The sequence below is a fragment of the Gopherus flavomarginatus genome, chromosome 5 (assembly GCF_025201925.1).
Source record: "Gopherus flavomarginatus isolate rGopFla2 chromosome 5, rGopFla2.mat.asm, whole genome shotgun sequence".
Taxonomy (NCBI): Eukaryota; Metazoa; Chordata; order Testudines; family Testudinidae; genus Gopherus; species Gopherus flavomarginatus.
Genome location: NC_066621.1, coordinates 85724476 through 85750320, shown reverse-complemented (window position 1 = coordinate 85750320; position 25845 = coordinate 85724476). Strand labels below are relative to the sequence as shown.

The 25845-nt window shown below is 48.5% G+C and overlaps 2 protein-coding genes across 8 annotated transcripts in view; one reads left to right on the top strand and one right to left on the bottom strand.

Moving 5' to 3' along the window:
• Window positions 1-22403, top strand: part of PHF21A (PHD finger protein 21A) — a 261567-nt gene extending 239164 nt beyond the window's left edge. For both annotated transcript variants that reach the window (XM_050955342.1, XM_050955343.1), the window contains exons 15-18: window positions 5758-5913; window positions 13120-13195; window positions 13506-13609; window positions 20819-22403. In XM_050955342.1, the coding sequence (XP_050811299.1) occupies window positions 5758-5913; window positions 13120-13195; window positions 13506-13609; window positions 20819-21067 (585 nt within the window). In that variant the 3' untranslated portion in view covers window positions 21068-22403. The remainder of the gene's footprint in view (window positions 1-5757; window positions 5914-13119; window positions 13196-13505; window positions 13610-20818) is intronic.
• Window positions 12222-25845, bottom strand: part of LARGE2 (LARGE xylosyl- and glucuronyltransferase 2) — a 70558-nt gene continuing 56934 nt past the window's right edge. For 4 of the 6 annotated variants that reach the window (XM_050955310.1, XM_050955314.1, XM_050955312.1 and 1 more), the window contains one exon: window positions 12689-12830. In XM_050955310.1, the coding sequence (XP_050811267.1) occupies window positions 12704-12830 (127 nt within the window). In that variant the 3' untranslated portion in view covers window positions 12689-12703. Of the gene's footprint in view, window positions 12831-25845 lie in introns of all 6 variants that reach the window. The other 2 variants (XM_050955313.1, XM_050955319.1) reach the window with 2 other exon arrangements.

The window sequence follows — 25845 nt, the reverse complement described above, 5'->3', positions numbered from 1 at the left end:
GTAACTGTGGGGGTACTGACCCAAAAGGCGTTCAGAGTGCAAGGTTCACAAGGCTACTGTAGGTGGGTTATGGGATTGTCACCCTACTTCCGCCATGCTACTGGCAGGGGGGACGATGAGCTGGACAATCAGAGAGGAAGGCTGCTGGCTGGGCGCCCAGCTCTAAAAGCCAGCGCCAGCAGCAGCACAGAAGTGAGGGTCACACCGGGTATGGAGGGTGGGTTACAATAGGTCTGGTTTTCCTGGCAGTCTCCCGCCTGAGTGGATGGGAGGTGACATCTGGAGCCACAGCGTCTCTGTGCAGGGAGGTAATAGCTGCAGCTGGAGCTGCGGCCTCTGCACAGGGAGTGTGACAGTTGCAGCCGCAGCCTCTCCACATGGGGAAGTGACAGCTCAAGCTGCAGCCTCTCAGCATGAGGGGGAACGGTGACAGCTTGAACCGCCAAGCTTCCTACAGCTGGGGGAAATTTCCAGAGGTGGGTCTGACCCGTCCCAGGAGCAGCCCCTGACGGGGAAGAGGATGTCTTGTCCCTCCTCATCCCCAGCTGGGACTAGCAGCTGGAGCCCTGCGCAGGATGGGGCCCCCAGCTCCATGCCAGATTTCACAAGGTAGATCAGATTTCACGGTTCGTGATATGTTTTCACAGCCATGAATTTGGTAGGGCCCTACTAATTAAATATTCAACACAAGATATACTGGGTTAGTCAGAGAATGGTGCTAGCTTATAAAGATCTTAATTTATTATAAGTGATTCAGGTTGCCCGATGTTTTCCATTTTAAGACCCTGTTTTCAGTTGCTGACAACTTTGCCAAATTTAAATTGCTTGGGCTGAAACTTTCCACGATGGGTGTCTAACTCAAGTTGAATTTTTTTTAAAGTTTCACCTAAAACAGTTCAGCTATTTAACACAACAAAATTAAGGAAAATAACTTGTTTTGCCCAAGCTAAAAATATTTTTGATAACTGTTTCTGTTACAACTATGTTTTGGAGCAAAGACTTGAAATTTAGCGTGGGTATGGCCTTTGAGTCAGAGGTGGCCTTCTGACATCCATGTGAAAATCCCTCCAAATTTGGCCACACTACATGCCTGTGAAAAATCTGTCTGCATGTTCTCAGTAGAGGCTTGTTACAGTTTGGCAGCAAAATTCTCTGATGAATCCAGCTCCACTGAGCATGCTCCATCTCCTCACATCTTCTACAAGCTGACCAGACTGCACATGCAGAATGACTAATCGTGCTCCTTCCCAAGGCTAAGCAGGAATTTTACGGCAATTGCTGCTCCCAGGTTCCAGGAGTGCCTGTGATACCAGGCACCAGAACTGAGAGCAGTGAGACTCTCTCTGTCCTGTGCTGTCTCTGCTGTGACATAGGCAGTTTGGAGGAGAGCGATGAGACAAACTGACTTGAGTGCAGCAGAGTAAGGAATAGGGTGTTGGAGGGGAAAAGATGAAAAGTGTGGGGACGAGGGCAGGACCTCTGTCTGGGAGGATGGATAAGAGCCTAGGAAGGAACAGAGTTAGGAGCAGGAGCCAGGAGAGAGGGTACAAGCACAAGAGCAGGGGGGCAGTAATGAGGGTCATGAGAGTAGGAACAAGAGGTAGGAGGGAGAGGCAGAAGCTGGGCTGGGGGAGGGCAAGATGGGCAGGGTCAAGATTGAAGCAGAGGCGACAGAGAGGTCTGTCATCACTTGAGTGTACTCTCCTAAAGAACCTGGAATGAATCCCATTATTCTGGAGTCTTGACATTCCTATGATGTCTCATAAATAGCTCTAAAACCCACTGACAAAGCATGTGTCTCCATGCCACTCTAGTGGCAGGTCTACTTAGAAGAAAACAGCCATCTATTGCTATCAGTTACTGTTGGGCTGAAATGGTAGAGGACGGTGCTGTGGATGTAACTATCCCAATCATGGTGATGACCCACATGTGGGAGTCAGTATGGTAACACAGGATGGCATTTTTATCTTTCAGTTTTTAAGTTTTTAAAAAACTTGGGAAATTACATCCAAACAGCAATGTTCATTCAGTTTGCAAAGACAAACCCTCAAATGTTAGGGGATGTCAGAATTAAGGTTGCCAGTACAACCTTAATTCAGCCCTTTTGTGCACAAGGCATAATGATGCTGTCTTTAAATACAAGGTCGCCTACTCTTTTTTCCACAGGCTTTTTATGATGTAATATCTATCTGTCTATATAAATAGATATAGATATATCTAAATACAGAGGTTACACACACACATACATATAGTGCTGGTTTATTGTTATATTTATTTTTCTGACAGTGACACCTAAATTCCAGGGTCCCGTTGTACTAGATACTATACAAACATAAAGAGCTTAGGGTTGATTTTTTGTTCTATCTAGGCTACAGTTGATGTAGGAACAGAGGAGGTATGGCCAAAAGTTACTTTTGTTACCTTTTGTGCCTCCCCTATTCTGGGGGCAGCTTCAGGCTTTCTCAGCCTCCAGCATGCGTTACACTTGGCTGCTTATGGCCCCTCAGAGCTGTTTCAGAAGCCTGTAGCCAGAGTGCAGCAATGTAGAGGGGACATAGCACACAATCTGGCCCATATTATACATATATTTATTAACAACAAATAAGACACGGGACATTTCCTGGGAGTTAAATACTGGTTGTGGGGAGCTCAGGAACCATCCACCACCAGTTATTAATTCCTACGAAATGCCCTGCACTCAGGGCCAGTGCAAGGAAGTTTCGCACCCTAGGTGAAACTTCCACCTTGTGCAACCCCCCCACACCCAGCTAACCCCACCCCCCATAGCAGCTAACCACGCCCACCTGCCCCCCGACCAGAGGAGGGCCCCCCCCCCCCCCCGCAGCAGCTAACCCAGCCCCTAACCTGGGGAGCCTGCCACCCCCTTCGCCCCCCAGCAGCTACCCCCCTGCAGAAGCTAACCCCGCCCGGGGAGACACCACCCCCCTGCGGCAGCTAACCCTGCCTGGGGAGCCCACCCCAGCTCACGTTGGCTCCACCTCCTCCGCTGAGCACGCCGGCGCTGCTCTAAGCCTCCTTTCCTGCCAGGCTTGCGACACCGATTGGAGGAGAATTAGAGTGGGGGCTGTGTGCTCAGTGGAGGAGGCAGAGCGGAGGTGATCTGGGGCGGAGAGTGGTTCCCCTATGCGCCCCCCTACCCCCTGTTACTGCGGGTGGCCCTCCCCACGCCCCCTGCCCCAGCTCACCTCCACTCCACCTCCTCGCCTGAGCGGATTTTAGGCACTTTCAACCACTAGGTGCCCTAGGCGGCCACCTAGTTTGCCTAAGTGGTTGCACCGGCCCTGCCTGCACTATTGCATTACTGCCTTGATAAGATGAAAACAGGGCTATGGATTTACGTGTATATATGTGTGTGTGTGTGTGTGTGTGTGTGTGTGTCCATTCCAGTTGGTATATATGGAGCATTACTAGAAAATTAATACCTCGCTTATTAACCCATCTTGTTACATGAATCATCACTCAACATTCATTGAATTTAGAAGTTCTAGACCTGAATTGTTGAGCAACTGATACTTGAATGAGAGATTAAGGAAATCACCTGCTTAGATCTGATTCTGCAGGATATCAGATGTCACAGTGTTTAATGGGCTTGATCCTGAAAGATACTGATCGCCCTGGCAACATGCAGAATGCTCTCAATTGCCATTGTATTGAGTGGTAGTTGAGGATGCTCAGCACCGCACAAGATTGGGCCATGCATTAACATAGAACTTCAAAAGGCTCTAGGATGAATTTCCTTTGAAGACTGGATTGCAGAGGATTTTCTGTTTGCCTTTATCTTGTTTCCTGTCTGCCTTCTGTTCCATCTATGCATTCACACAATGCAGGAAAGAGGAAAAGGAAGCTCTTCCCAGCAACACAAATTTCATTTCAAGGGAGGCATGAAATCTCACTGATTTGCTTCTTCAATTAACATTTAAGAACTCTCTTTAGTATTAAAGATTAAATTATCTCAGAACCCTATTCTCATTTGATTCTTGGAAGTTATGGAATCAAAACATGACACTGAGCTTCAAGAAAGATTGACCCTTTAGAAAACAGGACAGCAGTGTTATCCTTGGGAGTTAAGGGATGAAGAGCAGCTCCCGATAGAGTAAGACTTATCTGTCATGGAGTCCGAAAGTTAAAACTCAGCAGACTGTATTTGTGTGTGATTATCTTTGAAAATATGGTGGATCTCTTGCTGCATACATTTAATACATTATCCCTAGGGCCCTACCAAATTCACAGCCATGAAAAATGCATCACAGATCGTGAAATCTGGTCTTTTTGTGCTTTTACCCTATACTATACAGATTTTCATAGGGCAGACCAGCGGTTCTCAAATTGGGGGTCCTGACCCAAAAAGGAGTTGCAGGGGAGGTCACAAGGTTATTTTAGGGCAGTTGTGGTATTGCCACCCTTACTTCTGCACTGCTTTCAGAGCTGGGCAGCGGGAGAGCGGTGGCTGTTGGCTGAACACCCAGCTGTGAGGGTGTATGGAACTTCATTGAAGTCAATGAGAATTGTATGTGCTGAGGGCTTGAGACATCGGGTCTTAGGTGTGGCAAGTTGCCAGAGTAGTCCCGCAGGTGAATAAAGGGTAGAGTTTGGGTGTCCCTGTTCTGCCCTCTGGTTTTTAAGTTGTTTTCCTTGTGTGTTCTTCTGTTCAAACATCTACTTATTAAAAATCACAAAAGCATGAGATGGGAATGATGGGAGGAAAGAGAGAGAGGAATAAAGAGAGAAAAACAAACCTAACCTTGCCATGAATTTTGCTTTGTGGGGGACGGTCCTTGGGGAGTGAATAGTTGGGGAAAGGAAGTGCCTCAACTGATAATGCAAAAATAGTAAAACATAGATTTTTAAAAGGACACTGTCTACTAACTTTTCAGTTCCTTGTGAAAGCCTCTTATGGCTGAAAATAACATTTTCCCCTCTTGGTTTTGTGAACTGTTGATATCCCCTCGTTCTGCCCCTCACAGGCTTTGGTTAATGATGAAGCAGAAATCAGTAGTCATTGTGGGGCTGGGGCAATGGGTTTTAAAATATAATCGGCTGAACATGCATCTGATGAAGTGGATATTCACCCGCAAAAGCTCATGCTCCAAAACGTCTGTTAGTCTATAAGGTGCCACATGACTCTTTGCTGCTTTTACAGATCCAGACTAACACAGCTACCCCTCTGATACTTGAAGTTAAAGGAGTCACCTCAGGGATGAACTGGGTCCATGCTTTTTAATTTACAAATCAGAGCACTTTTTTCTTTCAGTATAACAGAAAAGATGTCACATATGTTCTCTAAATACTTATCAGTGTTGTTTTAAAGTTCAATATTGTCCTCTGTGGGTTTCTTAGGAAAGACTGTGGACATGAGGCAACCTCATTTATATGCTCCCCACATGGAGCTGTGCTTACATCCAAAGATTAGAAGGACTAAGGAAAGTGGGTATCTTACCAGTGCAGGCTGAAACCAATGAAAATTTTCCTAAGATGGATGGTGGGGTAGGGATTGTTACTAGAGACTGTGGTAACAGATATTCACTAGGGCCTCTCGTCTGGGAAGGGCAGAGGGAGTTGTACTTCTGACATCCTCGCTGGTTTTCTGGTTACACCTCCTAAAAAGAACTTAGCCATATAGAATCCCATAGCTGTAGCTTGTGCAGAAGCGTTTACATTCAACTAGGATGTAGATGTCAAAGGTCAAAGTTCACGTTTTGCCTTCTTCTTTCTCACCCCCTTCCCTCAATTTTATAGGGCGATATCCATGAGGATTTTTGCAGTGTTTGCAGGAAAAGCGGGCAGTTGCTGATGTGTGACACATGTTCACGTGTGTATCACCTGGACTGTCTGGACCCACCTCTGAAAACCATTCCCAAGGGCATGTGGATCTGTCCCAAATGTCAAGACCAGGTATTGTTTGAAAGATAGGGAGTTACACACAGTTCACTACAAAGATTTTCCGAGTTAAAGAAAATAACCTGATCACTTGGCTTAGATTGGAACAGCCTGACATTGAGCAAATCTATTTGATCTGTAATTAGGCTTGTGTGAATTTCATCAAATTGCCACTGTTTGAATGCTCACAAATACTAAGCCTTTAAGTCTTGCTTTTGTGCTCCCAGACTCAGGGTCCTTTTGTGTTACCCTTGTGTTTCAACTCTGCTTTTCTGGGGCAAAGCACACAAACTTTTGGGAAAGGTTCTCTATGACCCATAAGGATTTTCCTGTAGCTTTTTTACTCAGAATTTCTCTGAAAGGTGGTAGTTCTTTGTCTAAAGTGAATAGGATATTTGCACAAGCCTACCCGTAATAAGAGAGAGAAAATACTGAGCCAGTGCTTGCTGGTAAAACCCAAACATTAGAGAGATTGTCATTCCTGTTCTCTTTCATGGTACATTCAGTGTCAGAATAATGACTATCGATGAATTACTTGGACGTTCTTCCCTCAAAAAATCTCTGTAAAAGTATACAAATGGGTTGGAATAATGAGATGATATTTCATCCATTAATGGCATAAAGATTACAAGATAAAGAAATAAACTGCTGTTTTCATTTTCTCTATTTTGGAATGTCAAGAATTACAGTGGATTGCTTTTAAGCCAGCAGCCAAAAGCTGTTAACATACTGTCTGACCTAAGAGTAGGGTGACCAGACAGCAAATGTGAAAAATCAGGACAGGGGTGAGGGGGTAATAGGAGGTTCTTCTTCGAGTGATTGCTCATATCCATTCCAGTTAGGTGTGTGCGCCGCGCATGCACATTCGTCGGAAAACTTTTACCCTAGCAACTCAGTGGGCCGGCAGGTCGCCCCCTAGGGTGGCGCCGTCATGGTGCTCGATATACACCCCTGCCGGCCCACCCGCTCCTCAGTTCCTTCTTGCCGGCTACTCCGACAGTGGGGAAGGAGGGCGGGTGTGGAATGGATATGAGCAACACATCTCGAAGAACAACAGTTACAAAGGTGAGTAACCGTCTTTTCTTCTTCGAGTGATTGCTCATATCCATTCCAGTTAGGTGAATCCCAAGCCTTACGTAGGCGGTGGGGTCGGAGTGAAATGTGGCAGAATGAAAACTGCTGAGCCAGAGGCTACAGCATCTCTTGACTGTTGAACCAGGGCATACTGCGAAGCAAAGGTATGGACCGAGGACCAATGGAGCTGCGCGACAGATCTCGTGGGTAGGAACACGAGCCAGCAAGGCGGCAGATGAAGCCTGAGCCCTGGTAGAATGCACGGTGATGTGGCTTGGGGAAATATGAGCCAAATCATAACAAGTGCGGATGTACGCCATCACCCAAGATGAGATCCTCTGAGAGGAAAACAAGCAAGCCTTCCCTTTGGTCTGCTACCGTGACAGAGCTGGGGCACCTTACGAAATGGTTCTGTCAGCGCAATATAAATGCGAGCACTCTACAGATGTCCAGGGAGTGCAATTGTTGCGCCCATTGCGTTGAGCTGTGGGTAACATGAAAGGCCGAAACCACCTTAGGGAGGAAAGCCGGGTGCGGTCATAACTGCACCTTGTCTTTGTGAAACCTAGTGTACGGCAGAACCACCATAAGAGCTCTGAGCTCGGAGACCCGTCTGGCCGATGTAACAGCTACGAGGAAAGTTGTCGTCCAAGACAGGTATAGCAGAGGGCCGGTCGCGAACGGCTCGAATTGGGGAGACATAAGTCTGGTTAAAACTAGGTTGAGGTCCCAGGTTGGGGCTGGGCGGCGCACCTGAAGGTGCAAGCGCTCCAAGCCCTTGAGGGACCTCGAACCCATAGAGTGTGAGAACACGGAACGTCCACCTTAGCCTGGCTGGAAGGTAGAGATGGCTGCCGAGTGTACCCTCAGCGATGATACCGCCAGGTCCTGCCGCTGAAGGCCAGAGGCAGGCCAAATAGAGGGGATCGAGACCTCAGTAGGAGCAAGATCGAGCATATTGCACCTGTAGAAGAAACGCTTCCACTCGGCCCGGTACGTTGACCAGGTGGAAGGCTTCCTGTCACCCCGGCTCAGTTACGCAGCAGCCACACCATGAGGTGAAGAGGCTGCAGGTCCGGGTGACGAAGCCTGTCGTGGCCCTGAGTGATGAGGTCTGGGTGGAGTGGCAGGGTAATTGGGTCGGTTATTGACAGGCCGAGCAACGTGGTATATCAGTGCTGCCTGGACCACGCTGGAGTGATCATGATGATGCGCGCTCTGCCCCTGCGGAGTTTGAGTAGGACCTAATGAACCAGTGGGAACAGTGGGAAGGCATAAAGGAGTTGGCCTTTCCACGGCATCAGGAATGCGTCCAAGATCGATCCTGAGGAGAGACCTTGGAAGGAGCAGAACATCTGGCATTTTCTGCTCTCGCGGTGAACGAACAGGTCTATGTGAGGAAAAATCTCCACTTCTGGAAAGCAGAACGCCTCACATGGGGCAGAGTGACCACTCGTAAGACAGGAAAGACCTGCTGAGTCAAAGCGCCAAGGCATTCCGAACGCCTGGGAGAAAGGACGTCACCAGCTCCATCGAGTGGGCCATGCAAAAGTCCCAGAAATGGATGGCCTCCTGACAAAAGGGGGGAGGACCATGTCCCTCCCTGGTTATTTATGAAGCACATGGCCATTGTGTTGGCTGTAAACACCGAGATACCACGGCCTCGCAGCTGCCGCTGGAACCTCTGGCACGCCAGGCGGACTATTCTCATTTTTGGGGCATTGATGTGGAATGCCAGCTGCCGAGAAGACCAAAGGCCTTAAGCTCGGAGGTGACCATGAGCACTCGAGCAGAGAGATGACGCGTCCGTCGTCAGGGGCAGTGAGGGCTGGGGCAGATGGCACCGCATCCCTGCCCACACCAGGGAGGGAGTTAGCCACCACTCTAGGGAGCCTAAGGTGCTCGAGGGAACAGTGACTACCATGACCATTGGCTCCCTGTCCGGGTGGTACGCCGAGGTGAGCCGGACTTGGAGAGGACGGAGGCGGAGCTTGGCGTGTTTGGTTACAAACTTGCGGGCAGCCATGGACCCAGGAGACGGGGACAAGTGCGAGCCGAGGTCGTTGGGAAAGTCTGCAGACCTCGGATGATTGTTGCCATCGCCTAAAACCACGGTTGTGATAAGCAGGCTCCGGCTAGGTCGGAGACCAGGATAGCCCCTAGGAAGTCCAACCTCTGCGTGGGGACCAGAGTGGATTGCTCTATAGTAATCATCAGGCCTAGACCTGTGAATAAGACTGTGACGATGCCCACGTGCTGAGTGGTTTGTGTCTCGGAGTCTCCTGGGATAAGCGAATCGTCCAGATACGGAAAAACGCATATCCTACATCAGCGAAGGTAGGCGGCGAATATGGCCGTAAACCAGAAGTACTGACGGTTGGCTAGAAAGCGGAGGGAAGATGGCGTTGCGAAAGTACACGTCCTTCATATCGAGGGCGGCATAGTAGCCCCCAGGAGGAAAGGATGGAATAATGGTTCCCAGGGATACCATGTGGAACTTCAACCTTATCCTAAACTGGTTGAGTCCGCGCAGGACTAGGAAGGTCTGAGACCTCCGTTCGAGTGGGGGACTAGGGCATAACGGGAGTAAACCCCCTTGTCCCTTTCGTCAGTCAGCGTCTGCACCTCTTGTACGAGGAATTGCTCGTGAGAGGGGTCCCTGAAGGGGGACAGGGCTGAACAAATTAGAGGTGGTACCTATGCTCCACCATGCGCAGGACCCAGCGATCTGAAATTAACTGGGGCCACGCCAGGAGAAAGCGGGATTGGGATCCCGGCCTGTGACTGGTACACCGCCCTCAGGCGCACCTTGAAAGGTTCGTCTTTGGTCCCAGTGGTAATTGCGAGGGACCTTGACCTTGGCTCTTTAGGGGTCCTGACGTTCGTCTGCGACCACCTTGGCCTCGCCGTTTGCCAAAGTCCTGTCTCTGGCTAGGCACAGATTATGGCGGCTGGGGACAGAAACGCCTGCGTTTGGTCGCTGGCATATGCATGCTGAGAGAGCGCATTAGGACCCTATTGTCTATCAGGCTTCGCAGCCTGGGGCTGTCTTTGCCGCGAAGAGGCCTTTACCAACAAAGGGTAAATCCTGAATGGCATACTGCAGCTCCGGCCGGAGGTTTGAAACCTGAAGCCATGAGATGCACCTCATGGCAACACCAAAGGCCAGAGTCCTGGCTGCTGAGTCTGCTGCATCCAACAAGGCCTGGAGGGACGCTCTGGGTACCTTTTTCCCCCGTCCTCCAAGACGGCAGCGAACTCTTGGCGGGAGTTTTGAGGGAGAAACTCCATAAACTAAACTACCTTCACCCAGGTGCTATAATTATAGCAGCTAAGCAAGGCTTATTGCTTTGCTACCCAGAGCTGCAGGGCCTCTGCAGAGTACACCTGGCGGCCAAGTAGGTTCATTCGCCAAGCCTCCTTCGGTTTCGGGGCTGGCGCCCGCTGGCCATGCCAATACCTCTCCTTAACAGACTGAAAGACTAGTGAGCAGAGAGGAGAGCGGACAGACGAGTAGTCGTACCCCTTAGAGGGCCCCATACCGGGTCCTCTACCTCTGGGACCTCCTCCACCTCAGGTTGTCAGGGGGCGTATCAGAATCGTGGTCCTGAGCATAAGATCTGCGCATGTGGGATGACACGGATGCGTGTCTGGATGGCCATGGAGATACTAAAAAAAAAAGCATGGGCAGAGTCTCTGATTCTATCGGACCTTGCCCAACTCGGCACCGGGGACCGGCACCGGGAGGCTTACCGGTACCTAGAACGAGATCCAGACCTGCAACCAGAACGGTGCCGGGAGGTCGACCGAGATCTCGAGGCTCGGGGAGAGGCTACGGGAGTCGGAACGGTGCCGATAGTAGCGGGTCGGCGAACGGGATACCGACCGGTGCGGCGAGTGCGACCAGTACCGATGAGGAAAACAGCACCGGGACTGCAAGTGGTGTCGGGTGTGGTGGCGGGACCTGGAGCATCTGCGGGACCGTGATCATGAACGGTGCTGCTCTGCTGTGCTGACAGAGGACGGTCATATGAAGAGACTGTATTACCCGCACCGGCGGTGCCGGGGTCAGGCAGCATTGACTCTGTCATGGCAATGAGATCCCTCGCCGTTGGTAATGTCTCCGGCGTGGAGGGAACAGCAGGCTCAACCACAGTGCATACTGGGGAGCTGTCAGGCACCGGATTCGACGGCCGTCGTGGGACCGGGATCGACGGTACCGAGGTCGTCAGAGCTTCGGTAGGTGTCGGTGCCGGGCGATCCGACTTAGACGAGCTCTCTGGCTGCGGTGCAGTCGGCACGGAAACAGCAGGAGCAGTAAGCTCAACCACGGCGCGTGCCGGGGAGCCGTCAGGCACCGGATTCGACGGCCCTTGTGGGACTGGAATCGATGGTGCCGACGTCGTCGGTGCCTCAGAGGTGTCGGTGCCGGGCGATCCGACTTAGACGAGCTCTCTGGCTGCGGTGCAGTTGGCACGGAGAGCTCTGTCACGGTAGCAGACCAAAGGGAAGGCTTGCTTGTTTTCCTCTCAGAGGATCTCATCTTGGGTGATGGCGTACATCCGCACTTGTTATGATTTGGCTCATATTTCCCCAAGCCACATCACCGTGCATTCTACCAGGGCTCAGGCTTCATCTGCCACCTTGCTGGCTCGTGTTCCTACCCACGAGATCTGTCGCGCAGCTCCATTGGTCCTCGGTCCATACCTTTGCTTCGCAGTATGCCCTGGTTCAACAGTCAAGAGATGCTGTAGCCTCTGGCTCAGCAGTTTTCATTCTGCCACATTTCACTCCGACCCCACCGCCTACGTAAGGCTTGAGATTCACCTAACTGGAATGGATATGAGCAATCACTCGAAGAAGAAAAGACGGTTACTCACCTTTGTAACTGTTGTTCTTCGAGATGTGTTGCTCATATCCATTCCACACCCGCCCTCCTTCCCCACTGTCGGAGTAGCCGGCAAGAAGGAACTGAGGAGCGGGTGGGCCGGCAGGGGTATATATCGAGCATCATGACGGCGCCACTCTAGGGGGCGGCCTGCCGGCCCACTGAGTTGCTAGGGTAAAAGTTTTCCGACGAATGTGCACGCGCGGCACACACACCTAACTGGAATGGATATGAGCAACACATCTCGAAGAACAACAGTTACAAAGGTGAGTAACCGTCTTCTATATAAGAAAAAGACCCAAAAATCGGGACTGTCCCTATAAAATCTGGACATCTGGTCACCTTACCTAAGAGAGTGCCTTAGTAATTTATGTGAACCTCTTTTAACCAGATAATAACATAAGAAAGCAACCTGGCATTTCCACATGCATGTTACATAACGCAACAAAAAAACAAACAAAAACTCCCGGTAGATTAAATTACTCGATATGGTTGTAGCTGAAGGAGGAGGGGGCACAGCCTGGCTTTCACACTCACCCCCGCCACCACCACCGCTGGTTTATGTTTTACTGAAAAGTTGCCAGAAAATAAATTTAAAAGTGTCAGAGACATTTTGCTTTAGAGTGACTCCAGCCTCAGTCCCCTGGGTCATTCCTCTGGTGAGCTACCAAGATTCATTCTTCCTCCCTAAATAAGGTATCTTAAGAGGGAATCTGTTTATCCTCTTAAAGATAAGTATGATGCTTGTCCTTATAAGGAGAGTTTGGCAATACCAGTAACGTGGTCCTGAGAGCAGCTGGAGATGGGAAAGTGACATGTCTTACCTGTTTGAAAGTGTGAAGTTCATATGTGTGGTGCAGAGGCTTTCCAGGAACAACTTAGATCAGCAGTTTGTCTGAGCCATGAAACCATGTTCCTGTCCTCTGGCAAGTTTGAGATCAGATATGTTGTCTTTTCATACCTCTTTAACCTGTGAAGGTTCATGAGCAGAAGATGTTTGTGGTTATGAGGGAGTGAGAAAATGCTGACATTTATGATAAATCAACCTCTGTTGTGGAGGCTATAACACAGATGCAAATAATTCCCTCTGTTGAACCTCGGAACAGGATTGCAAGGCATTATGTTAACAGGTTGTGCCTAATGATAGTCATGAAAGAAACTCTTGTCTCACCCTCTCTTTTTGTCTCATCCCTTTTTCTTTCTCCCTTTCCCAGAGGTAAAATGTGTGCCAGTTAAATGTACACACTCTTTTCTTTCAGATGCTGAAGAAGGAAGAAGCAATCCCATGGCCAGGGACTTTAGCAATTGTTCATTCATATATTGCATACAAAGCAGGTAGGAAAACAGAGAACACCTTTGCATTGCTTTCATGTTTGTAAAATGTTATTTTGGGAATGGTATTGGGTCGGACTTGTTTTAAAGAGGAAATTAAGAGGGAAAACCCTTGATAACCCAAGTAATAATGTGAAAAGGGCAGTCTGGGTACTTTGTGAAAGCTTCATGTGACTCTTCATTTATGCAGGTGCAATTTCAGGTATGATACAATGTGTCCATTGTATAAAGTAGCTTAGAGACTCCATCTGAAGAACATAAGAGGGACTCTTTAAATATTCATCATTGAGAGGATTATTATTCCCTTTTACAGCAAAAGAAGAGGAGAAACAGAAGCTACTTAAATGGAGTTCAGATTTAAAACAAGAAAGAGAACAACTAGAGCAGAAGGTCAAACAGCTCAGCAATTCCATAACAGTAAGTATTTTTCTCTGCTGTAATGCTACACTTGTTCTCTGCGGCCCTTTCATTCTAGCACCATGCAAGCAGGCAGAGCATAAGTCTGGAGACTGGTACTATAGGCCTGATCCAACTTCCATAGAAGTCAATGGGAGTTGGGTAAGCTTCTATTTGAGCTTTGCTCTTTCTCCTGCCCTTTGGATCTTTTGGATGTTTAAAGTACAGCTACATTAACTCATGCTAGCTGTACCTTGCAGATGTACAGTAACCCATATTACCAACAGTTGACAAACACAACCCATGGAGATGTATAGTGGACTCTATGGCTCTTATTTTTATTACAGAGAAGCAGCCTAAGTAGCTACAGGTCCTAATATCTGATGCTTCATTTTATTCTGGATCAGTAGGCCAAATTGCATGGTGGGACTTACAACACTGGTGCACGGCCCTGTCATATCTAAAACGAAAGCAACTGCAGTGGTCTTCATGCAGGGCCGGCTCTAGCAATTTTGCCGCCCCAAGCACAGCGGCACGCCGCAGGGGGCGCTCTGCTGCTCACCTGTCCCGCGGCTCCGGTGGACCTCCGCAGGCTTCCCTGTGGGGGGTCCAGTGGTCCCGCGGCTCTGGTGGACCTCCTGCAGGCATGCCTGCGGATGCTCCACCAGAGCTGCAGGACCAGCGGACCCTCCGCAGGCACGCCTGCGGGAGGTCCATCGGAGCCGCCTGCCACCCTCCTGGCAGCTGGCAGAGTGCCCCCCGCGGCGTGCCGCCCCAAGCACGCGCTTGGCGCACTGTGGCCTGGAGCCAGCCCTGTCTTCTTGTTACTCACAGGTTTGGCCCTCAGATTCCTGACAAGTTACCAAGGCAGTCTTCATTTAGGCAAACTTTGGGTGCCCCTGCCTAATGTTAATTACAGCTTCCCACACTTTCTCCCTATCCAGAAACTAGGTTTTCCACCTTGTTTTGTAACAGTAATAACTAGAACCTATGTGTTAGCATGTAACTTACTCTCATCATCATACACAGGGTGGACTCCTAAGTCACCACATATAAACATGAGCCCCTCAGGAGGTCCCATGTTAATATCAGAGAACTATAAATGCTAAGTTCTGTTCCATAGCCAACATTTATGACATCATACAGTTCTTCTTCGAGTGATTGCTCATGTGTATTCCACAGTAGGTGTGTGTGCTCACCACGTGCACCTGTGCCGGAAGTTTTTCCCCTAGCAGTACCCGTAGGGGAACGCTCCAGCGACCCCTGGAGTGGCACCTCAATGGCACGGTATAAGGAGCACTGCTTGCTTCCCCCCCCCCGTCAGTTCTTTCTTGAGTGTGCTGAAGCACCTTGCCAGTGAAGGTGCTTTGGGACTGCTCTGCTCCAGCTCTCTTATAGTTCGTCCCCGAAACTGCTTGTTTATTCAGTGTATGGTACCTGTAGTTAGTTGTTTAGTTTAGCTGGAGCGCCCGGGCCGGGGCTTGCCTTGTGCCCCAGGTTTTAAGTCGTGCAACACTTGTAGGCAATCTGTGCCACTGAGTGATCTGCATGGGGACTGTCTACGCTGTTGGGGGAAACCCATCTCAGCGATCGCTGCAAGATTTGCAAGTTCTTTAAGCCTCAGACCAAGAGAGAAAAGGACATTAGGCTCCAGGCTATCCTGATGGAGTCGTCAGAGGAGATGGAGGAGCCCTTGGACTCCCTGTTTAATGTGCTGTCCTCCTCAGCACTGGACAGGGTGGCCTTGCCTCTCTGTGAAGGAGTGGCTAAAATTTCAAATGCCCTGTGGCAAACCCTGGCCTCATTGGCCCCCATCCTCTAAGAGAGCGGAACGCAAGTATTTTGTACTCGCCAAGGGGCATGAATATTTATACACCCACCCTGCTCCTAACTCCCTGGTGATCAAGTTGGTCAACCACAAGAATGGCAGGGCCGCCCAGCCCCTACCCCAAAAAATAAAGATTCGCGGAGGCTGGACTCTTTTGGAAGAAAAATGTATTCGTCCTTGAGCTTACAGTTACAGATGGCGAACCACCCAACCAACCTCCTGGGTCAGTATGAGTTCAAGCTGTGGGGCTCCCTGCCCAAGTTCTAGGACTCTTTCCAGGAGCGTGACAGGAAGGAGTTCAAAGCGCTGGTGAAGGAGGGTACAGCAGCTGCCAGCAACCCTGCAGGCAGCTTTGGATGCAGCGGACACGGCTGCGTGGTCCATGGCCTCCGCAGTGTCCATAAGAAAGGCGTCGTGGCTCCTGCTCTCTGGGTTGTCAGCAAGGCGCAGACCTCCCTGCAGGACCTCCCATTTGACAGCAAAGCTCCATTTGTGGAACAAACGGATACAAAGCTGCATGGCTTGAAAGACTCCTGCACGACTCTCCAGACTCTGGGTCTCTCTGTTCTGGCTCCGGCTAAACCTAAGTTCAAGCCACAGCAGACTCCCGCTCAGGCCACCCACCCAAAATATGAGACCGCTTGTAAGAAGTCGCAGGACTATAAGAGGTGCCCACTGAGGCAGTCTCGCCCTGGCCCCCAGCCTGGATCCTCCAAGGGCAAGCAAATGGGGAAAAGGTGATTTTGACGGGACGCCCAGGGGTGCCCTGCCAGTTCTCATCAGGGATCCACCCTCAATAAAGCTTCCCTTCTCCAATCGGTTGTGTGCTTTCCTCCAGGAGTGGTTGCAGCTGACCTCAGACCGATGGGTCCTCAACACCATCTCCCGGTGCTACACCCTCCAGTTTACTTCCTCCCCGCCCAACTACCCCCCACCTCTGTCCCTCCTGGGTGACCCCTTGCACAAGGCTCTGCTCGAGCAGGAGGTGGGGCGGCCTGGGCCTAGGAGCAATGGACGTGGTACCCGGGGAGTTCAAAGGCAAGGGGTACTGCTCCCACTATTTCCTTATCCCGAAGGCCAAAGAGAGGCTCAGGCCCATCTTGGATCTGCGAGGCCAGAACCAATACATGGTGAAGCTCAAGTTCTGCATGGTCTCCCTGGCCTCCATCATCCCCTCCCTGGCTCCCGGGGACTGGTACGCTGCCCTCGATCTGTAGGACGCGTACTTCCACATTCATATATTTGAAGGGCACAGATGCTTCCTCCGTTTCACGGTGGGGCAGGAACTCTACCAATTTATGGTCCTCCCATTTGGCCAATCCACTGCCCCCAGGGTATTCATGAAATGTATGTCGGTGGTGGCGGCCTACCTCAGGCACCGAGGGGTCCAGATCTTCCCCTATCTGGATGACTGGTTCGTCAAGGGCAGCTCCCGGTTGCAGATGTGGGATCATGTGGTGCTTCTTTTCACCTGCACCACTTTGGGCCTGTTGGTAAACAACAGCAAGTCCATGTTAGTCCTGGTTCAACGCATAGAGTTTATTGCGGCGGTCGTGACGCATCATCGGCCAGAGCCTCCCTCTGACCAGACAGGTTCAAGACCCTGAAGGGGCTCATCGACACAGTCACAAGGTTTCCGGTGACAACAGCCAGAGCTTGCCTCCAGCTCTTGGGTCATGTGTCGGCGTACACGTATGTGGTCCTTCGCGCCAGACTCAGGATGTGGCCACTCCATCTCTGATTGGCCTTGGAGTTCTCCCAGGCCAGGGACGGGATGGACAAAGTCCTCATGGTACCCAAGCCAGTGATCACCTCCCTACAGTGGTGGTCCTCCCCAAGAAACATGCTCCAGGGGGTTCCGTTCAGGGGCAGGCCCCCTGTTGCTGGATCTGGTGTCCGATACGTCAGGCCTGGGATGGGGAGCCCATGTGGGGAACATTCAGACCCCAGGTCTATGGTCGGCTCAGAATCTGACCCTCCACATAAACGTCAAGGAGCTCAGGGTGGTATGGCTGGCGTGCATGGCCTTCCGCTTACACCTGGAGGGCCGGGTGGTCAGGGTCCCCACGAACAACATGGCCTCAATGTTCTACATCAACAAGCAAGGTGGGGCCCGATCCTCTGCCCTCTTCCGCGAAGCCCTCAGTCTGTGGGATTTTTGTATAGACCACGACATCTGCCTACAGGCCTTCCATCTGCAGAGCGCCCGGAACGCATGGGCAGATCGCTTGAGCAGGGACTTCTTCTCTCAACACGAGTGGTCTCTCCACCCATAGGTGGTTCATAGACTTTTCCAAGTGTGGGAAACTCCCCAGGTGGACCTGTTCACAACTCGGCAGAACCATCACTGTCCCTGGTTCTGCCCCGGGGCCAGGGGATGGGGTGCTATCTCAGATGCCATCCTCCTGTCCTGGTCAGGCCAGTTTCTCTATGCCTTTCCACCATTCCCGCTGATCGGCAAGGTCCTGGAAAAGATAAAGACAGACAAGGCCAGGGTCCTTCTGATTGCCCTGGCAGGGCCCAGGCAGCATTGGTACGGGACCCTCACAGGTCTGGCGATCGCCCCTCAGTAGCCATTGCTGACCCGCCCAGACCTGCTCTCCCAGGACTAGGGTCACCTCCTCCACCCCAGCCTAGCGGCAATCTTCCTCATGGCGTGGGTGCTCAATGGTTAGGTCGGGAGCAAAGGATGTGCTTGGAAGGGGTTCAGCGCGTCCTCCTAGAAAGCAGGCTGCCCTCCACGTGCCAAGCCTACTTGGCAAAGTGGTCTTGGTTTTCCAGATGTGCCGCGAGCGGGGTGTTTCCCCAGTGGCCAGTCCAATCCAGCTTAGTTTGGACTACCTCCTTCACCTTAGAGCCCAGGGCCCGGCGCCCTCGTCAGTCAAGGTGCACCTGGCGGCCATATTGGCCTTCCATCCACCGGTGCAGGGCCACACGGTATTTTCCCATGCTGTGACTGTCCGATTCCTTAAAGGGTTAGATCGCCTCTTCCCATATGTTAGGCCCCCTGTCCCGCAGTGGGACCTAAACCTAGTGTTGGCCCATCTCACGGGTTCTCTGTTTGAGCTGCTAGCCATGTGCTCCTGGACACACCTCTTTTGGAAGGTGGCCTTCCTGGTTGCGATCATGTTGGCTAGGCGCGTCTCAGCACTCAGGGCCCTGACCTCTGAGCCCCTGTACACACTGTTTCATAAAGATAAGGTCCAGCTCTGCCCACACCCTTCATTCCTCCCAAAGGTGGTCTCCGCGTATCACATGGCTCAGGATATTTTTCTGGTGGTCCTCTGCCCCAAGCCTCATGCCTCAGTGAGGAGTGCTGCCTCCACAGGCTGGATGTGAGACGGGCTCTGGCTTTCTACCTGGAGTGGACGAAGCCATTCAGAAAGTTCTCGCAACTGTTCATTGCCTCGGCCTAGCGCATGATAGGTCAGCCGATCTCCACTCAGCGGCTCTCCAACTGGATCACCTCGTGCATCCGTACCTGTTATGACCTGGCGGGAATCCCTCCACCACCAATTGCGAATGTGCACTCGACTCTGGTGCAGGGCTTGTCGGCTGCCGCCTCGGCCCATGTCCCCATTCAGGACATTTGTAGGGCCGCTACATGGTCTTCAGTTCACACATTCATCTCACACTATGCGATCGTCTCCCAGACCAGGGATGACGCCGGGTTCAGCAGGGCTGTGCACTGTCCCGAGAATTTGTGAACTTCTACCCACCTCCAACAGATATAGCTTGGAATCACCTGTTGTGGAATACAGATGAGCAATCATGTGAAGAAGAAAAGACAGTTACCTTTTCCATAACTGGTGTTCTTCGAGATGTGTTGCTCGTATCTATTCCACATCCCACCCTCCTTCCCCTCTATTGGAGTTGTCTGGCAAGAAGGAACTGAGGGTAGGGGGAGTACACAGCGCCCCTTATACTGCGCCATGGAGGTGCCACTCCAGGGGTCGCTGGAGCGCTCCCCTGTGGGGTACTGCTAGGGGAAAAACTTCTGGCACCAATGCACATGGGGAGCACACACACCTATTGTGAAATAGACATGAGCAACACATCTCGAAGAACTCCAATTACGGAAAGGTAACTGTCTTTTTGATTTCACTGTACTCACCCTCACACACTTTGGGATATATTTTTTTTCTATTTAAAAAAATATTTATAAGGTGTCTAATGGCCAAAGATATCTAATGCTGAACATAGTAGAATAACTCAGATAAATAATATATATGAAAAGGCTACATATATCCTTTTTAAGAAAGTAAAAATCATAGTGGTGAAAGGTGCTGAATTAACAGCTTTGGGGACTAGAATGTTCTCTTTGTCACCGGAAGGCTAGGCTGAGCTGACCTGGCAAGCAACAGTGCATGTGTTCTCAAGCGATGTACATGGGCAGCACCCACTCACTGACGTGCTTCAGCCCTCACCCAGAAGAACTATCTATAGGTGAAGAGGGCAGTCCACTCTCCATGGACCACTCATTATTTACCTCTTAACTCAAACTGCCAACATGGGGTCAATTAGTTCCAATTGTGGTGGTGGTTTTTCTGCTGCTGTCATATATATGTTAAAAGTTGGACTCAGACCAGGAGGATTTGAAGATCAGTATAGATAAAAGGCTTCAAAACTTTTTAAAAAAAGATATCTTTCGGCAGGACATCTGTTGGGGCCTATATGGTTTATACATCATTAAATTGAACCACATCTGTAGAGAAGGTATTGGCTGCCTTCTCCTTTTTCTTTTAGTGAGTTTCAGCCATGGATTCCTGACATCAAGTGGTTAAGTTAATTTGCCTTGCCTCTTGTTAGAGCTTCTTGATTTTTTTTTTGTAACATGCAAGAAAAAAATGGCCACAAAATAAGATTTTTAAATGAAGAGGGCACTGCATCTTTCTCTTCAAGTCCCTCTTTTTATTTATGGGGCGGGAATGATGTTTCTGCTAAAATAGGCAAAACTGTATGTGAAAGTAAGGCTCTATCCCATTAGCAGGACCTATGTGCTCTCAACAAAGTCATCTCTTACAGTAAGCCTGCATTTGCAGATCTGAGTTGGAGGAATTTCAGAAATGCAATACTAATAGAAAATTATCAAAACTTGCTAGTTTCAGCTGGACATTAACCCCATATTTTCCTCCAGAAGAACACAATAGGATGGAGGCATCTCTAGTGATTTCCTAGTCTGTAAGGGAAATGACATAAATGGGGGCAGAGCAGGTGGTAGTTACCTGCTGGCAATTTAATTTATCTGTCTGTAAATATTAATTAATTTGTGTGTGCAGCTTTGAGGTTTGTCTTCCTCCAAGCTGAGAAAGTGAACATCCAAATTCCTTGCCCTCTTCCATTCTGCTAATTATCTTTATGGGTGTGATGGTTGAGCTTTTTGTTGTTCTAATTTGCTGCAGAAATGTATGGAAATGAAGAATACAATCCTGGCAAAACAGAAGGAGATGCACAGCTCCTTGGAGAAGGTAAAACAGCTGGTCCGCCTCATCCAAGGCATTGACCTTTCAAAATCCATAAACTCTGAGGTCAATTCAGTAGCCATCTCTAATGGCATGGACTCAACTAACAATGCTAATGCTGCCGCCTCCACCCCAGCCCCTTCCCAGGGCTGCATGGTGAACTGTAACAAAGGCGATGAGATTAAATAACACAGTGGAGTAAGAAGGAGCCAAGGGAGGTGGCAGCGAGGAGGAGCAGCGAAATAATGAAACTCTAGAAAAGCAAAACCGGATTTCTTCTGGAAAGGGCAGAATTCTTTAGTTCTTTGGTTCCAGAGAGAGCGTGAAGATGCTTGTGCCAGGCGGCACCGGAGTTTGCCAATTGATCCTTCTTATTCTGTGTGTACATGCAAAGTTTGGATCATGTTACATGAATAGTGCCAGCTGGGGGTTCTTTGCCAGCACCATGCCAAGTGAAATAATATATTTACTCTCTCTATATTTTACACCAGTGTGTGCCTGCAGCAGCCTCCACAGCCACTATAGGTTTGTTTTATTTTTGTTTGGGGTGAGGAGCAGGGATGAGGGAGGAGAGCAGGTTTCAAATCCTTATTTGCAGAACAGTTTGTTTAGCTAGGGAAAAAATAAGTCCAAAGAGCCTGTGGGCTTTTCCTGTTTCTAAACTCTCAGTACTATTAAACCAAAAAAACAGAAGTATAAATTAACAAATCCCAGTGCCCAGAGGGGACAAGTCTATCAAATAAGCAGTATTTACTATTGTTTAGACAGGAGATGTACAAAACAAAATGGGGATGGATTTTTCACTGAGTAACGAGCACATGTGCAAGCTGGGGATTTTCTGTCCTGGCAGCTTTGGGTTAACCCTGTTTCTTCACACTAGACAAATGAAATGCATTGGAGAATTGGATTGGTTTGGATCTTCAAGTTGATCCAGGAAGCCTTTGTTGGGAGAGAGAGAGAGAGAGAAGAGGGGACCAAAATGGTTGAGTTGAAGCATGAAAGGAGGTGTCAAGGGAAAATGTGCATCAATGACTTTACTTGAAAACGAGATTCCAATCCTTTTCTATATTTATAAAACAAAAATATCCTGAACAAAGCAGCACATGACCCAGATGTGTGAACTGAACAGAGAAATATCCTTTTCTTTCATTTCCTCTCTTTCTTTTGGTAACAAAAAATAAATAAGGAATAGAAAAGCTGTTATTCAGGCTGACAGTCTAATTAAAGAGGTAGATGGGACCTTGCATGGTATAGATTAGAAGTAATAGTGTCAGTGAGATACAGTGAGTCTTTGTGAGTCCTTGTGTCATCGTTTTGGGCACTGTTTTTTTATGCAAGGGCAAAATCTTTGTATCTGGGGAAAAAACAACTTTTTTAAAATTAAAAAGGAAAATAAAAGATATTGAGGTCTTCCTAGTGTTACTTAAAATAAGATCAAGGTAAGAAACATTGTAAAAATTATAAAAGTGCTATTTGTTTCCTAAACAAGTGATTTCTATTAAAAAGGTGTCAGAACTGGAGAAAATGCTGTGTGCTTAGAATTTTTTGACACAGACTTTGCCTATTATGATGACATTCTGCTGTGTTTGTGTTTTAAAATCCCATGGGGCAGGTTTCTGTAGGTTATATCATACATGCCACTGGCTGAATTCTAAGTGCTGCAACTCACTCTCCATCGGGAGGAGCTCTTTGTGTTGTCTCTCCTTTTACCACATCTCCCCATTCTTTTGTGTGTTAGTAACCCAGAAAAGAGCACTGGCAGTTTGATTGTTAAAGCCTTTATGCTTTTGTAATATTTAAATATGGACTGATTAGAGCACAGGTGTAGAATTAATTGGGATGAAAGACAGTGGATTTGTTACACCTGAAATCTCCTTTTGTTATATCAACTTATTTCAGAAATCCATCTCTTTCATATTATAGTGTAATGGGAGGGTAGCAGAGCATGTCTTGTGAGTTTCATTGTTATAGGGATTGTTTGTGTCAGTTAAGAGTGCTGGACATGCAGTGCTATCAGTTCTGCTAATGCATATGAATACATTGGGCCAAGGCCTGTTCTCATTTAAATCAATGGCCAAACTCCCTCTGGCTTCAGTGGGAGCAATGTTTGGCATACTATGCAGAGGGACTCAGGCAGAGCTCCTTGTGTGGTGGTGAGTGGTGCATGTGTTTTAATAGCTAGGTAGACCTGCTCTGGTGGTGGCAATGCAACACTGAAAAGCTTTGCATTTTGCCTACTATGTTCTGGGCAAAGCAGAGTGAATAATACCCTGACCTTGGCATAGCCTGAGAATCACACTGCAGCTGCAGCTGCATATGCTTCTTGGAGATTCTTGGCACTGTTTCCTTCACTCTCCATTAGTGTCTGTTTTCGCTAGCACTTTGTTCCTCAAGGACACTTCCCCTTCTCCAGTGAAGTGAACATACACTTTTTACAGCTCTGAGCCCAGGAGTTGATCCTCAGTTCTTACATTTGTCAGTAGATTTGGAGGAGGAATTCTTGTGTGCTCTTTTCAGCTTGCCCTATGATAAATTAGATGTTATCGTCAGATATCTTTGTTCTGTTCTGAAGCCAGTTAAGCAGCAAAGATCAGTTAGCAGGAGGGGCAAAGCAGGAACACAGCCCTTGAAACATATTTATTAAAACGATCAAAGGAAATACTTTTTTTTTAACAACACACAATTAACCTGAGTAACTCATTGCCACGAGGTATCATTGGGGCCAATTGCTTAGTAGGATTTTTTAAAGGATACAGTATTTATAGAAATAATGAGAGACAAATAAACTAGGGATATAAGCCTTCTTGCTTTAGGGCATAAGCCAGCCACTACAGAGAGGTTTCTTGCACCTCTCTCTGAAGATACTATATCAGAGACAGGCTACTGGATTAGATGGACCCCCAGTCCTACCTGGCATGGCAATTCTCATGTTCCTGTGATTCCCTCAATGTTATCTTCACAGTCCTGTTTGGAGCAATGTGCCATTGGGGGTTACAGTGCATTTGAAGGCTGAGAACTGGTTTGATTTCTCCTCCGCCTGTTACTAGAAGGGGCTGAGGTTGGAATTCAGTGATGGTCTTACTTATTTTGAAAGGCAGTGCAGCACCCAGGAGCTGTTAATACCTTGCCCTTTTCGTTCCACTCCTGTGAACACACCCACTGCCCCTCTCAGAAGGTGTCGGCTTGTCTCTAGGCTCTGAAGAGATACGTCAATTTATTTAAGTCTAATTTCTATCCATGTTAAAGTTTTTGTTAGAAAAAATTCTCCAGACTACAAAAGCCTACCGTCAGCTCCACTGTGACCTGGTAGAGAAATGGTCTTAGGATAGAGGTTTTGTCTCTGATAGATTGTTTCCTTCTCTCTGATCCTTTTTGGTATGCTTCCCCTATTGGCTCTGCAGCAACATCAGTCAATAGGCAAGTACCATTCCAAGAGCTGTGCTGATATTAGCAATGCTGCTGCTGCACAGACATTAAGTAAACAGGAGCCACTGCTGTCCAGCTGGAAACATTGGGCAGTGAGGGAATTGACATTTACTAAATAGAAAATAATATACATCTATATTTAGCTGCTCAAGGGGGTCCCAAACAATGCAGAAATTACAACTGTTTGGTAGTTAGTTTTTAGCTTGCACTAATATCTGCTGCCATTTCTTTCCTGTCATATTTGGTATGGTCTGATGGTGTTGAAACCTCTCAAATTCTACATTTCTCTGAACTGAGGCCATATGGAAAGCTACATATAATAATACATAGTATTTTGTATTTCCTAAGCAGCAACGGACATTTAGCTAATCCTTATATCACTGCTAGGAGTAGGTGACTTCTTATTCCCATTTTAAAGATGGGGAAACTGAGGCAGGGAGCTAAAGTGGTGCCACAAAGGGAGTCGGTATCAGATACATCTCCAGCTTCCAGCCCAATGCTCAGTTCACTAAGTCATGCTGCCTCACTCACTGCTCAGAAAAAGAACAAGTTAATTTTAGAAACAGCTTTTCTCTTATCCTTGCAATCTGTTCTTAAAAAGTCTGGAAGGTGCATTTGTGGGATATCACGCAGCCTTGACAGAATACTTAGTATGATGATGGGTTGTTATTTGTTTAGAGCCAGAAGTGCTGTACAAAACAGCCAGTCACAAAGTAGTGCTGGTATTGTTTATTGGTGGACAGTTTAGGAGACTTAATGGTTCTGTGAGTGCATCACTGGCAGTTAATTATCAGTGGTAAGATAAAATGCTTTGCACCTGGGGAATCCTGGTTAACAGGATCTGTTACATGAGCAACACAAGAATCTTATTCGCTCTTAGTTGTAAACATGACTCTATTGGTAATTATGATAATTTACATCTGTCTACCTAGAGTTAAATGGTTGTGGAGATTTTGTGGGCAGATCTGTTAGATTAGTTGTTGACAGGAAGTCAGTGATGTATTTTATTGACAGTATGACAAGGCTTCAGAAAGCAAATCCATATCCAAGCTATCTGGAGATATGAACATTAATCCTGGCCTCCTCAACTTCAGATCAGCCTCTTCCAGGGACTGTCCCAGGCCCAGCCCTTGTACTCCGAGCCTGGCCAGCATTCACAAAGCCCAGAGTGAAACCTTCCTCTTGTGGCTGCCTGAGGTACATGGAATAAATGGAGGTGTCCTTATAATACAGATGTAGCAAAACATCATCAATGAATTTGCACTTCAGGTGTACCCCCTAGCAAGGCTGAACCTTGTTTGATTTACTTTCTCAGCATCAGCTTAATACAGTGTGAAAATTAAACCTATTTTTTAAAAATGGAATAATCAGATGTCAAAACCTAAACTGTTTTTGCGGGAGGCTTCCCTGGTCCGGCCTTCCCAAAGCACAGAAGAGTAGTGATGACATGACCAGGCATAGGGTAGGATGTTTTGTGGCACCTGCCCCTAAGCACTTCAGGTCTGTCGCCATCCCCACTCAGGGCACAGACAGGAATTTTG